Raw genomic sequence first — 13,556 nt, 5'->3', positions numbered from 1 at the left:
AATACAGACCCTCAATAGTATGGTAATGAGAGCTTTTTTGGATTAATAGGAAAAAATATTTTGCTGTTAACACATAGAATAGGGGTAGCAATAAAAAGATGCCTCAAAGATATCACAAATGCTGAGGAGTGAAACCCTTCCACTACATAAAATCCATGCTGCTCTTTAAATCAGATGCAGTCAGAAGGTAAAAGCTGAACTGAGTTATTCGAAGCTTTTTTACAAATATATCAGTCCTTGCCTTTCCCAGCTAAGGGAAGTCACATAATTTGAGTGTGGGCTTAGATGGTGACAAGACCTTTATTAGAAAGCAGTGGAACTTAGTACAAAGGCATGTACTCAGTTCAAATTATTATTTGTGACCTACGATATTGTCTCTGAATTTTTTTTCTGAATATCTCTGAGAGTACATTTCAGTTTGTAAAATTAAAATCACAATAATAATTGGAATGTGTGGGCAGTGTGCCCAGGTGGCCAAGAAGGCCAACGGCATCCTGGCCTGTATCAGAAATGGTGTGGCAGCAGGAGCAGGGAGGTGATCATGCCTCTGTACTCGGCGCTGGTGAGGCCGCACCTCGAATCCTGTGTTCAGTTTTGGGCCCCTCACTACAAGAAGGACATTGAGGTGCTGGAGCGTGTCCAGAGAAGGGCGACGAAGCTGTTGAGGGGTCTGGAGCACAAGTCTGATGAGGAGCGGCTGAGGGAGCTGGGGTTGTTCAGTCTGGGGAAGAGGAGGCTGAGAGGAGACCTCATCGCTCTCTACAACTGCCTGAAAGGGGGTTGTGGGGAGGTGGGTGTTGGTCTCTTCTCCAAAGTAACAAACAATAGGACAAGAGGAAACAGCCTCAAGTTGCGCCAGGGGAGGTTCAGGCTGGATATTAGGAAAAATTTCTTCACCGAAAGGGTTGTCAGACATTAGAACAGGCTGCCCAGGGAGGTGGTGGAGTCACCATCCCTGGAGGTTTTTAAAAGACGTGTGGATGAGGCACTGCGGGACACGGCTTAGTGGTGGATTTGGCAGTGCTAGGTTAACGGTTTGACTTGATGATCTTAAAGGTCTTTTCCAACCTAAACGATTCTATGACTCTAGAGATTCAGATATTTATAGAATCGTAATGTAATAGAGTAGTACTGCATAAGCAAGAAAAATTTCCTCTAGTCCTGTGCTGCACTGCAATTTTCTTCTGAATGTGGCAAAGAGCTTTCTGACATCTTCATATTGTTCCAGCAAAGATAAACTGAGGTGGTTCCAAACCCTGGTTTTATTAGCTGCAGTAGTTATAAATTTTTAAAGGGTAACATGTTCCTCAGTTGGCAGAGTAACAGTTTGGGAAAGATTTGTTGCAGATTAGATAAGAGCACATTTGTTTTATCACTAACAGTTTGAAGATTAAGTAATTTAAGGAGTCTTCTCATGAGCAAACCAATTTGAAAACTGAGCTAATCTTAAATTCTTTTGCTCCAGTTCTGCAAGTTCCATTAGTGACAAATTGCAATAGTCATTTTTAAAGTGATTGTTCTATGGGAAATTATGAATTTTAGGAGCTTATGAGAATGAGGAGTGAAACCCTTCCACTACGTGAAATCCATACTGCTCTTTAAATTAGATGCAGTCAGAAGGTAAAAGCTGAACAGACTAAGGAGAAAACCAATTAGAAAGAATGGCCTGGTATGATGAGGTGTGGCCTGGGCAATGAATGGGATGGAATAGAGCAGAATCACAGTAGAAGGCTTCCCTTCTTTTTGGAGTGGTTTTGTGCCCAGAACAACTACATTAATAGACATATTATTCTCATCTTGGTGTTTCCCAGAGAGAATTTTTACATCCCAGCTGGATAGATTTCTATATCACATAGGGTGATACAGGAGTGTTGTAAGTCGGTCTCTTAAAGGCTACCCTGGTTCTCATCAGGTACGAAGGATACAGCTTTATGGGATCATGGGATTCAGGACCACATCAGAAAAATTATAAGGTTAGTATAGAGGACCCACCTGGCTAGGCTCTGAGATGAACTATAGGGCTATTCCTCCTTCACTATGCTTCTGCAGGAGCAAGTGTGGAGATGCAGAAGGGTCGTCTTTATGCATTGCACGTTGTTCATGAATTTACATTGAATGTATACATAACTGCTAAAACAGAAGGTTTTTTTCCTCTACAGCTAACCTCCTCGATACCTTGTGCTCAGGTCTCTGGGAACAATAGCTCTCGTGGCTCTAGTTTAGACACTTTGAAACACTACAAATGATGGCTTGAAAGCAGAGGAAAGAATTTTTCCTTGATGATTGTGTTCATGTATTGCGCTTAAGAAAAGACCATGATGACTGTGTTCATGTACTGTGTGTAAGAAAAGAATAAGAGTTTTCAGGAAAACTATGATATGAAATCTCTTTGGACTTGCCTAAACTACAGTTTGGGCTCAAAGCAGAGAAATGTCAACAGTTTTTTTTTTGGGGAGCCTCAGAGGTTCTTGAGCTGGACGCAGACATGTCACCTTGGCCCCAAATACACAGAGGACCTATACCATAATGAAGTAATGGGACTTCTGGCAAGTCCAGTTCTGCCTCTGACATTCAGGAGAAGTTCCCCCTTCTTTCAGCTCTGCAAAGAGGAGATGTGTTCCCTGTGCTGCTGTAAGGTCTTAGAACACACAGACTGGAGCCCACAGTAGGGGTCGTAGCAAGAAACTAAGAGTACCTTTTCACCTCTTTCTGTTTTAACCTGATATTCACGCAAAGAAAAATGCTGCTTCGAAGAACCTGTTATACCTGCGTATGCAATGTGGCTTCTCCCCCAGCATGGACAGTCTGATCTACTGTCTGGAGATACGGACTTTGTACCTACAAGGGGCTCTCAGGTTTCCAGTTCCCCTTTCTTTTCAGGATTTTCACTAAATAAATTGGTTTATGGTAATGCTAGAGAAAGGCTTCCATGTTTAAGGCTCAATTTTCCTCTTAAATATGCAGGCCTGAATTTCTGAGTGATGCAGGAATTTCAGCTTTGGAGGAGCCCCTGGGGCTTTCTCTCTTCTTTCTGACTTTCATGTATGTATCTAGGATTAGGTTGCACATCTCCAATGCAGCTTGAAGGGTATGTAATGGATGCTGACTGCTATCTTTTGAATGTTAAAATCAGTGACCATGTAACTCTGCGTGGGGGAAGTTAGAACAGTATCAAATTTTGCAGGCTCCCAAGGGCTTTGCAGAGAGGCTATTTTTTCAGTGGTGTCTGTAGTGCAAAAAAACCCTGAAACCCTCAACTATTAAAAGCATGCATTTATATTCAAATATTCTTTTTCCCCTTTGCTTGTTCTTGACCTTTTATTTAAGATCAGTCAAACGCCAATACAATATCCGAACAATACAGTATCTTTCTTTCAGGCTAGCATGAGATGTGACCCCTCTCATTGCCTAACAGGCTGCACTGTCAGCAGCGTGAACTCAGTCTAATGGGTCCTTTCCTATTCTAACTCTTGTGATTCTATAATTTCAAAAAAAATTAAATGTTTGACCTGGTACCAACAGACTACTGTCTTTCCTAGAAATTGCTGTGTCTGGGGGCTTGCATCTGGCATGTTATATAGTTTGGAAGACATTGTGATTTCACCCCACATATTGAATTTCCACACGTGATTATTGCCTATAACAATAAATGTTCAAATTCATACTGTGTGATTCAAATCAAGCTTTATAAATATGCAGTAGAGTCATATATACAGACAGCCAGAATGCCCCTTCGGAATGCTATCTGACCCCTGTAAATATCGCCGCATTTTTGCGGCCTCTTTCTGATAGCTGTTCACCAGGTGGAGTATAGCACCCAAATTGAGATACCCTGAATTTTTCACTTGCAATTTATGCTGGGTCTACAGGCCCTCAGGCACACAGCTGATGTGCAGATGATACATCTGATTCATCTGAAAAGTGAGGAGCCTAGATTTCAGTTGTCTAGCACCTGCAACTAGAGCTATTTCTTCCACAGCCTGAGTTCTGTTGAAGCCATAGACCCTCACTGCAAAGGACCTTTTGAGCATCCATGTTGCTAGCATAAGACACACGCATGTGGAAAAGAAGCACAGCTTGAATGGAAATCGCTGTTTCATTTCCCTCAAAGCCCTAAGAGTATACCTACACCAAGGCTGCTGTGATTCTCTCGTACCTTAAATCTCCAAGACTAAATTTCCATGTCTATTAGACTTGGGATGCCACAGCACTGTGGTCCATGGGCTATTCTACATCTTCCAGGATTCTGTTATGAATTAGCCTTGTCTTCCCACTCAGGCTTGTCTCTGTCTCCAGGCAGCAGAAGCAGGTAGTTAACAATCAGTAAATTGTAGAGTTGCTTCTGGAAGGTTTTCTATATCTGCGCTTATCACGCAAGAATAAGACCTGACTCCTCTATGGGCAGTTGCTGCCTCAGCCTCTCGACGCCTCTAGGTCAATTGTAGTGTTTGGCAGGGCTTCCAGCTGCCGGAATGGCTGTGAGAATTGAGTTCAGCAGGCTTTAGTGTAAGGGAAAAGGTGGGTCTGGGCTTGATGAAGACTGGAAATAATATCTGTTGGCACACCTACACCCTGAAAGTCCTCTGGGAGTTGGCTGTGGCCTTTAGATTGCATCTTTCTGCTGCTCCTGCTCTTTTTCTGTCTTGTCTGCTTCCGTTTCTCCCTGCTTCTTTCAAAAAAAGCTGATGTGAATCTTCCTTCTATAACATCACATCCCGTTTGCTAAGTGACAGTTGTCAGTGACTTAAGTTCCTTGTCAGGTAATTCATTGCTTGATACTTGCTCACCTAAGCATCTCTTAATGTAATAAGTTTCTTCGAGGGTGGCATAACAGCCTGTATGGGATTTAGAGGAAGAGGCACAGATTGTAGGATAGGATTTTGGGAGAGGCACTGGGAAAGCAGAGTGTATAAATATGCCAAGTATAGCTGCAGAAACCGTGTGCAGCAGCAGCACATAAGCAGTGGTCATGGAACCACTAGCATCTTTGAGGTCACATTAAGTGCTTTGTAGCTGGACTGCAGGCCCATGTTGAAGATAAATCTGCAAATTTATCACTGGTGTGTGAATACATTGCTGATCTAGGAGAAAGTTTGAGAGCTCGTAGTTGAAGGTTGCCAAATTTAGAATTGGCCCGTTAAGGTCAGAGTGCCTTGTAAAAGGGAGGGGGGAAGATGTGCAGTCAGGAACTCCCTAAAAGGTGGAAAATACACTTGAACCTCACTGACTGAAGAGAGATCCATAGAAGCAGCCCAAAGTTAGAAGTGAATGTCTGGATGTGGGGGTATGTGTCTGGACGCTGTCTTGCTCCTGTGCCGCTTTCGCCACCTTTCCCTCACCTTATGGTCGAATTAAATTGCCATAGAACAAAAGATTCAAACTTTATTTTGAGAGCTGGACACTTGCCTGCATGTCCACAGACAGATACATAGATAAGTAAGGACACTAGGCTAAAAGTTTGGAAATTAAAAAGATAACATTCTGAAAAGTGGAGGGCAAGGAAAACATCAGACAAGGCTTGGAGGATGGCCTGAGAAGAAGGAGTGTACTCAGAGTTAAAACGTGGACTTAAGATGAATTGCAGAGGACTCAGCAACTTAGTTGATCAAACACGTCAAACACAGTGTGCCATCAGTGAATTTCAATTAAATGTTCGGCTTTTCAATTTGTTGTTTAGATTAACGCATGAGATCATATGCAATAAATCACAACTTATTATGCATGTTTATTAATAGCTTTATATTTAGGCAGTGAGGATCAATAATGTTAACACATGTATATTATTAGAATGTAATAAATCAGGTAGCTTGTTTTATTGGTTTTGCTGGGTAAATGAGTATTCCAGGCTATTTTGCAACCTCACCTCCTCCTCTGCACAGGATTTTGAGGACTAATATTGATTGACTTTATTTGGAATGAATACAGAATTGTAATATCCATTGGTGCTCAAGTGAGACCCCAGTTCTGTACACTCAAGCAAGTATTTTATTGTAGTTAGTGGGAAGGAGTGCTGGGAAAGGGGGTTTTGCGTTCTACTCCGGTGCTCACTGATGTGCACCTGTGGCATGTCATGTCATCACTATGAAATGATAGCAACGCTTGCTATACTACAGGTGGTAGCAGGAGAAATAAGATTTTTCAGGATAAAATTATGTGATTGTGGTTTTATTTATGAAAATACTAATGTCCTATCAATAATACAAACTGCACATCTGGTTTTCAGACGTGGTTGGTGAAGTGATTTGAGAGAAGGTCAGCTCAGATGCCCTTGGATCTTGTAGCTAACTACATTTTTCCGAAACATACCTGATTCCCTTAAAATGAAAATACAAGTAACTTGTTCTCACAAGCTACTTACATTGTCTTTTCTGTATTTTCTAAAACTTACCAATGAGTTTGGTACAATAGTACTCCAGTTATAATCAAATCAAATGCTTCTAAAAACAGTACTCAGATGATAATTGCATTGAACAGACTATGACAGTTTTTAGTTGCCATGATAATTACTGCAACCTTAATGCCTGTGGGACTTTGACATGATGCTCTTCAATTTTATGCTCCATAGAAGAAAGAGTTACATGACAGCATACTCTACAGTAATTTCTGGAATCTTGTCTTTGTATAATTAAATGGCTAGTATCTTTAGTCCTAATGATAAAGTGTGGATTTTTATGATTATTACTATAACTTCAATTAAAACATTAAATCTGTTTGCTTTCAAGAAATAAAACAGTTGAGAAGAATTTTTTTTAATTATGCTGCACTTATCCTCTGATGTCGGCTCTCTGACATGCTATGGCACTTTATTTGACATGCTTCATGCTGTCACGAGGTAGAATTTAGTTTAGATACTGAAGAAAACTATCCTATAAAATGCTCTGTTGTAAATACAAACCTTTATAAACCTCTTGGGAGGGCCCTTCTGAATGAAGAATTAAAATGTTCCATGATTCAGACCTATAAAATGAAAAGTAGCCCCTGCTCTGAGTATTAATTTGCAGTGCAAACCCCTAAATCTTACCTTACATTGGCTTGACTCTTTGGAATTCATACTCAGCATGGCAAAAAATTGTTGGCTTTTTAAATGATGCTTTTACTACCAAAAAAAGCGCCTCCAAATAGAGACAAACTTAGACAAGCTAGTCTGTTTGGAACACACTGTATTAAATACAACACGTGTGGAGGGATTATATGATGGGTATCTTTCAATCACCACCTATTTTTCATTTTGCTGTGGCTTTGTTTGTTTACTCTTGTTTGCTTTCCCCCTTCTAAAGAACCACCATATTTTACGGCTGAGCCTGAGAGCGTGATTTTGGCTGAAGTGGAGAAAGACGTGGACATCCTGTGCCAGGCGATGGGTGAGTGTGCAGACATGTTCGAACTTGGATGAATGATATATGCATATCCAGTACTGAAGAAAGCACCTGATACCAGCTTTTAATGTTTTGAGGCCTCAGCATTATTGCCAATCATCAGAGATCCCAGGTACAAGGGAGATGGATGGCCTTTGCCCTTGGGAGATTGGGCAGTCCTTGTACTATAGTTTAGACATGAGTAATGCTGGCACATTCACGTTTGTCTGTTGGGCAGGGCAACTCCTGCTCCTTTCCCTCTGGTAGCCTGCCTTTGCTTCGTAGTTGTCACTGTGTAACAGACATTAGTGTCTGGAGCCAGAAAATTGGCTGAGGTGAAAGTACGGTTATGGAACCCATCATTTGCAATGCAAACAGTCAATATTTTCAACAATTCAAACGTCCTTTTTTCCTAAAAATTATGGAACTTTTGTACTGAATAGAAATGTCAGTAACCCTGACATTTAAGTGTAGCTAGGAATTCTGCAGGAGGACTATCACAGGCAGTTTTTAATTGGCAGGTGTTTTAATAACATAAAAGGCTTCCAATATTTAGACTTCCACCTAAACCAAAATGTTTTTTAAGAAGCACCACCTATTTTAGCACTCTAGTAAGATAGGAGGCATCGTAGTCTTGTAATTACCACAGGTTTGTCTATGTGACCGAATCGCTACATGACTTTGGCAACCGAATGAACTTTTTGTTGTCTCACTTTCCCTGATGCTAAATTTAACAAGCAATACACATAAAAATGCCATGAGATCCTTAAGTAAAAAGTACGCAACCTTGATTAAAAAACCACCCAAACCTAACTAACAGCTTGTTTGGATGGGTTCCTTTCTGGATCAGAGCCAATAAAGATATTCTTTAATGTGCGATTATATTATTTCCACTATGATTTAAGCATTTTTTCCTGCTCTATGTAAGAAAGAGTCAACACTGCTTTTCTAGAGGGAAGCTTTGCAAATATCTTAGTGTGATAAGTAGCATGTGTGTAAGGGTGCTCTGGTTGATTTAGAATTTCGGAAGCCCTTGATGAGGTCTCTTACCAAAAGGTTCTTACAGAAATGAAGCTATCAGGTTGTAAGAGTCAAGGTCTCGTTAATTAATAGCTTTTTAAACAAAACACAACAGGACCTGCTGTCAATGGAGTTCCCTGGGAATCTATGCTGGAACCTGTGCTGTTCAACATACTTATAAATGCCCTGGAAAAGAGGGTGAATAATAATAAGATGGTAATATTTGCTGATTATATAAAATTATTCAAGATAGTCAACATTTAAATTGACTGCAAAAGAGTTGCAGAAAATTCTGATGATTTGAACTGACTGGACAATAAACTGGCAGATGAAATTATTGACAGAGATGAAATTTCCTATTACTGTGCAGAAAAGGTATGTCTTCTGAAAACATCAGTTCAGTCCAAGGAAGAAAGGAATAGAGAAAAAAGAAGAGAATACTATTGTATGAACCCGTGGGGCAGCCCCCCCATCTCAAATACTTCACACAATCCTAATCACTCTATTGGAGAGAGGAATGTATAAAAACCAGAAAAGATACACAAAAGTAGGAATGGTGTAATTAAAGGGTCTACCATGGTTTTTGAATAACAAAAAATTAAATTGACTGGAACGCTTTATGAAAGAGATGACTGCAGGGCAGGTGCCATATGGGAAGGTGAGTAGGAGAAGACGATTCTGTATTGCTTAGTACAAGAAGTAGAGGAGGCACCCAGCTAAGTTTTCAGGTAGGAGATATATGATAAAGGAAAGATAGTATTTTTTTGGAAAACATAAGCTGTGGAGGTCATTGGTCCAGGCAGTAGTTAAGATCAGAAATAAAAACTATTTAGACAATCAAACAAAATTTTATGGAAGAAAAATCCAGTAAGGACTATTAAACACAGCTGTGTGCATGGAACCTCTGGCTCAGGAAATAGCTAAAGCCCAGATTAGGGGAGCTGAGAAGGTGGAAATAGCGTTTTGTCCTTGGGCTGTTCTTGCATTTTGTGCCCGAGCATCCAAGATGAGACAATTTCAAAGGAAGGAGAAGTGACTAGAGAGACATTTATTCTGGCTATGTGCCACCAACTTTATGTTTCAGCATGTCATATTACAAACATATCGGCATCTTTTTATTGGTGAATATTTTTCAAGTAGCAGAATTAAAACTAAGTGTTATATCATTAGAGAAATTGCATTAAAAAAACATGCTGAGATTTTTTCAAAAAAATGTTTCAATACTACACAACTATTTGACAAACCTCTGGACTATCTCACTGTCACTGAAAAAAACCTATCTCCTGTCTCAAATGTTTTTCATGTGTTACAAAACAAACCCCCAAACCTGGAGGAATCAGGGAGAGAAGAGGTTGGCTTCTAATTTTTCCTTCTACCCTAACTCTTCCTTTGAGCAGTTTAGCTCCCAAGGGGATTAACCATTTTCATTAGATGAGGTCTTATTGGAGATATTGACGCCCATCTACAAGAAGGGTCGGAAGGAGGATCCGGGGAACTACAGGCCTGTCAGCCTGACCTCGGTGCCAGGGAAGGTTATGGAGAGGCTCATCTCGAGGGCGCTCACGGGACACGTGCAGGATAACCAAGGGATCAGGCCCAGCCAGCACGGGTTCATGAAAGGCAGGTCCTGCTTGACCAACCTGATCTCCTTCTATGACCAGGTGACCCGCCTAGTGGATGAGGGAAAGGCTGTTGATGTTGTCTACCTGGACTTCAGCAAAGCCTTTGACACTGTTCCCCACAGTATTCTCCTAGAGAAGCTGGCGGCCCGTGGTTTAGACAGGTACACTCTTCGCTGGGTAAAAAACTGGCTGGATGGCCGAGCCCAGAGAGTTGTAGTGAATGGGGTGAAATCCAGCTGGCGGCCGGTCACAAGCGGAGTCCCCCAGGGCTCAGTTTTGGGACCGGTCTTGTTTAATGTCTTTATTGATGATCTGGATGAGGGGATAGAGTGAACCCTCAGCAAGTTTGCAGACGACACCAAGTTGGGAGGGAGTGTTGATCTGCTTGAGGGTAGGAAGGCTCTGCAGAGGGATCTGGACAGGCTGGATCGATGGGCTGAGGCCAACCGGATGAAGTTCAATAAGGCCAAGTGCCGGGTTTTACACTTTGGCCACAACAACCCCAGGCAACGCTACAGGCTTGGGGATGAGTGGCTGGAAAGCTCCCCTGCAGAAAAGGACCTGGGGGTGTTGATCGACACCCGGCTGAATATGAGCCAGCAGTGTGCCCAGGTGGCCAAGAAGGCCAACGGCATCCTGGCTTGTATCAGAAATGGTGTGGCAGCAGGAGCAGGGAGGTGATCATGCCTCTGTACTCGGCGCTGGTGAGGCCGCACCTCAAATACTGTGTTCAGTTTTGGGCCCCTCACTACAAGAAAGACATTGAGGTGCTGGAGCGTGTCCAGAGAAGGGCGATGAAGCTGCTGAGGGGTCTGGAGCACAAGTCTGATGAGGAGCGGCTGAGGGAGCTGGGGTTGTTTAGCCTGGAGAAGAGGAGACTGAGGGGAGACCTTATCGCTCTCTACAACTACCTGAAAGGGGGTTGTGGTGAGGTGGGTGTTGGTCTCTTCTCCCAAGTGACTAGTGACAGGACTAGAGGAAATGGCCTCAAGTTGCACCAGGGGAGGTTCAGGCTAGATATCAGGAAAAAGTTCTTTACTGAGAGAGTAGTGAAACATTGGAATAGGCTGCCCAGGGAGGTGGTAGAGTCACCCTCCCTGGAGGTATTCAAGGAGCGTGTGGATGTGGCATTGTGGGATGTAGCTTAATGGGCATGGAGCTGTGTGGTGTTGGGTGGGTTGGTTTTTGGTGTGTTGTGGTTTGTTGTTGTTGTGTGGTGTGGTTTGTTTGGTTTTTTTTTGGTGGTGGTTTGTGGGGGTTTTTTTTGGTTTTTTTTTTTTTGGTTGGACTTGATGATCTTACAGGTCTTTTCCAACCGTAGTGATTCTGTGATATGGGAACCCTTACTAGAGAAAATAATTTATTTCTGCTGAACTTTTCTAGTGCACATCTGATTTGCTGATGAATGTGGTGCAGGAGCATGGAAACCTGTCTTCACGTAGGTTATTTTGCTGAGACGTGTAAGGGGCAGGTACTAGGATTAAACAGAGGAGTTTTGATCCATTATTACACAAATCTGGTAATTGCCAGCATTTAAAAAGCAGGTAAATGAAGGTTGCTGTCTCCCTGCTCCGAGCTGGGAGCTAGAATAAAGCACTAGGGGAACTGCAAAGCTGCCCTGTACCTCTGCTACGAACAGGAAGACAGATTGTATTTCCCCCAGCCCCATCACGTTCTGTGCATAAAGCCCATTTGCCAAGTCCTGGTGCACTTTGAATGTGTGAGAGACAGATTACTTTCACAGTATAAGCAGAGATTAACTGTAAATAAAATTGCAACTTGCACAGACTAGCTTTATACTTTGCTATAATGGAGTTCCAGTGTATCAGACTGCACAGTAACCATACTCTGCTGTATATCTTTCAGCAGTCGCTGATGCTGCCTGCATTTTCAATGGGTTTTCTTGAAATGCTTTTTCTTATTTGCTTATAGAAAGTTTAGAGCTGCAGGCAGCGGTGGTGGTGTCTAGGGAGTGCAGTTAATTGGACTTTAGTTCTACCTGTTTAGACAAGTAGATGGAAAGATGCTTTTGGGATTCCCCAGTAGCCCACTGGGATCTAGAGAAGGCTATAAAAAATAAATAACAAAAATGACGCAGTGAATATTTTGAGTCTTTTATCCAAGTTCTTAAGTAAGTTAAATTTGGCAAAGAGTCAAGCATCTGTTTCACAGATGGGGAAACTGAGCCTTGGATTGCATACATTATTTGCCCAAGGTCACAGAGAAAGTGGCAAAGCCAGAACCAGGGTCTCAGTCTCCTGCCTTCTTGTCTCCTCCATAACACTAGGTTAATTTGCCTGTGAGAAATGAACAGTGCTGCATACATGCTGAGAAACAAGCTTATTTTATTTATTATTACTAGTATTTTAGGCCAATCTGTACTCTCTCAAACAGTAAGGCAGGACTGATAACTGCTTGGAAAGGTATAGTCCAAAAGGTCTTTAAAGTGTTTTCTTCCGTTCGTAATTTTTTTGCAAGAAGTGTTTAGAGAGGAAAAGAAGCAAAATTCCTTTGGGGGTGTGGGGAGAGGAAAGGCTCTGGGGTAGGAGAAGGGGGAGAAGAAAGGAAGCTGGTTTTAAGTGTTTTCATAGCCAAAGAGGTAGCAAAATGATAAAAGAAAATGTGTACAACTTGGAAGAGAAATCTCTCTGGGAAGATCACTAAAGCCCAAATGAATGCTGCTGACAGGCATCAGAGTGCTTAGATAAGATCCTATTATCCAGACTCATAACTTTGAGTAGAGGAAGATATCTGTAACCGAAATGTAGAAAAATAGAGATGGTAATATTCAGTTTGTCAGCTGAGTTGGTGATAGGAAGGTGTATCTCACAGTGATTACAGGATTAGAAGGTTTGCTAATACTGTTAGTAGAATGGGATTTATGGAATGACACCAATGTTAAAGGTTTGAGTGTACTGAATGCAGGATTTCATTACTTCCTAGGTGCCTATCAAGTCTAATGTGTGGGAAAATGGAGTTGCTATTATTTAAACTTGAAATCATTTCCAGGCTTCTCGGCATCAGGAGAACTATTCCATTTTGCATCATCTGTTTCTTCATTACTCAGTGATAATTTGTATTTGCCCAGGAGGATTTTCAAGAGATGAATAACACTCTCACCGAGAATTTTGAACACTGAAATTTACGCTAATTCTGTATATGGGCTGTTTATGAAATGTAAATTATGCCTATTGCAAGCTGCCACACTATGTCTATTCTCTATCAGACAATGCACTCTACATAGTGGATTTCTTCCTGAGATGATTACCTTCTAGGTTATGAGTACATTTTATTTTATCAGCAGAACAAAAGCATCAGAGGTGATTGTAGTAAATTATACATGTTTATAAAAGTAACAGCAGCAATTGAATGTTGTTTTTCAATTGTTCCATACATTGTTTGTACATTCTTTCCAGGAGTTAATATAGATTTTGTCTGTATAAAGAGAGTAAGTACACTGAGAGAAGATATGAATGGAAGTATAATACAACAGTATTTATCTTTGAGATTTAAAAAATTATAATGATGATAATATGGATCTTCCCGTAGTGCTTTCGCT

The 13,556-nt window shown here is 41.4% G+C and overlaps 1 protein-coding gene across 1 annotated transcript in view; it reads left to right on the top strand.

The window, feature by feature from the left end:
- The window catches only part of SDK1 (sidekick cell adhesion molecule 1), a 419,880-nt gene that overhangs the window by 266,295 nt on the left and 140,029 nt on the right, over positions 1–13,556 (top strand). Inside the window, exon 8 of the mRNA XM_059826302.1 lies at positions 7,278–7,361. Within this exon, the coding sequence (XP_059682285.1) occupies positions 7,278–7,361 (84 nt within the window). The remainder of the gene's footprint in view (positions 1–7,277; positions 7,362–13,556) is intronic.

Source organism: Gavia stellata, chromosome 18, assembly GCF_030936135.1.
Source record: "Gavia stellata isolate bGavSte3 chromosome 18, bGavSte3.hap2, whole genome shotgun sequence".
Lineage (NCBI taxonomy): Eukaryota > Metazoa > Chordata > Aves > Gaviiformes > Gaviidae > Gavia > Gavia stellata.
Note: the sequence above shows the minus strand (reverse complement) of the source record. Positions and strands in the feature narration are given on the sequence as shown.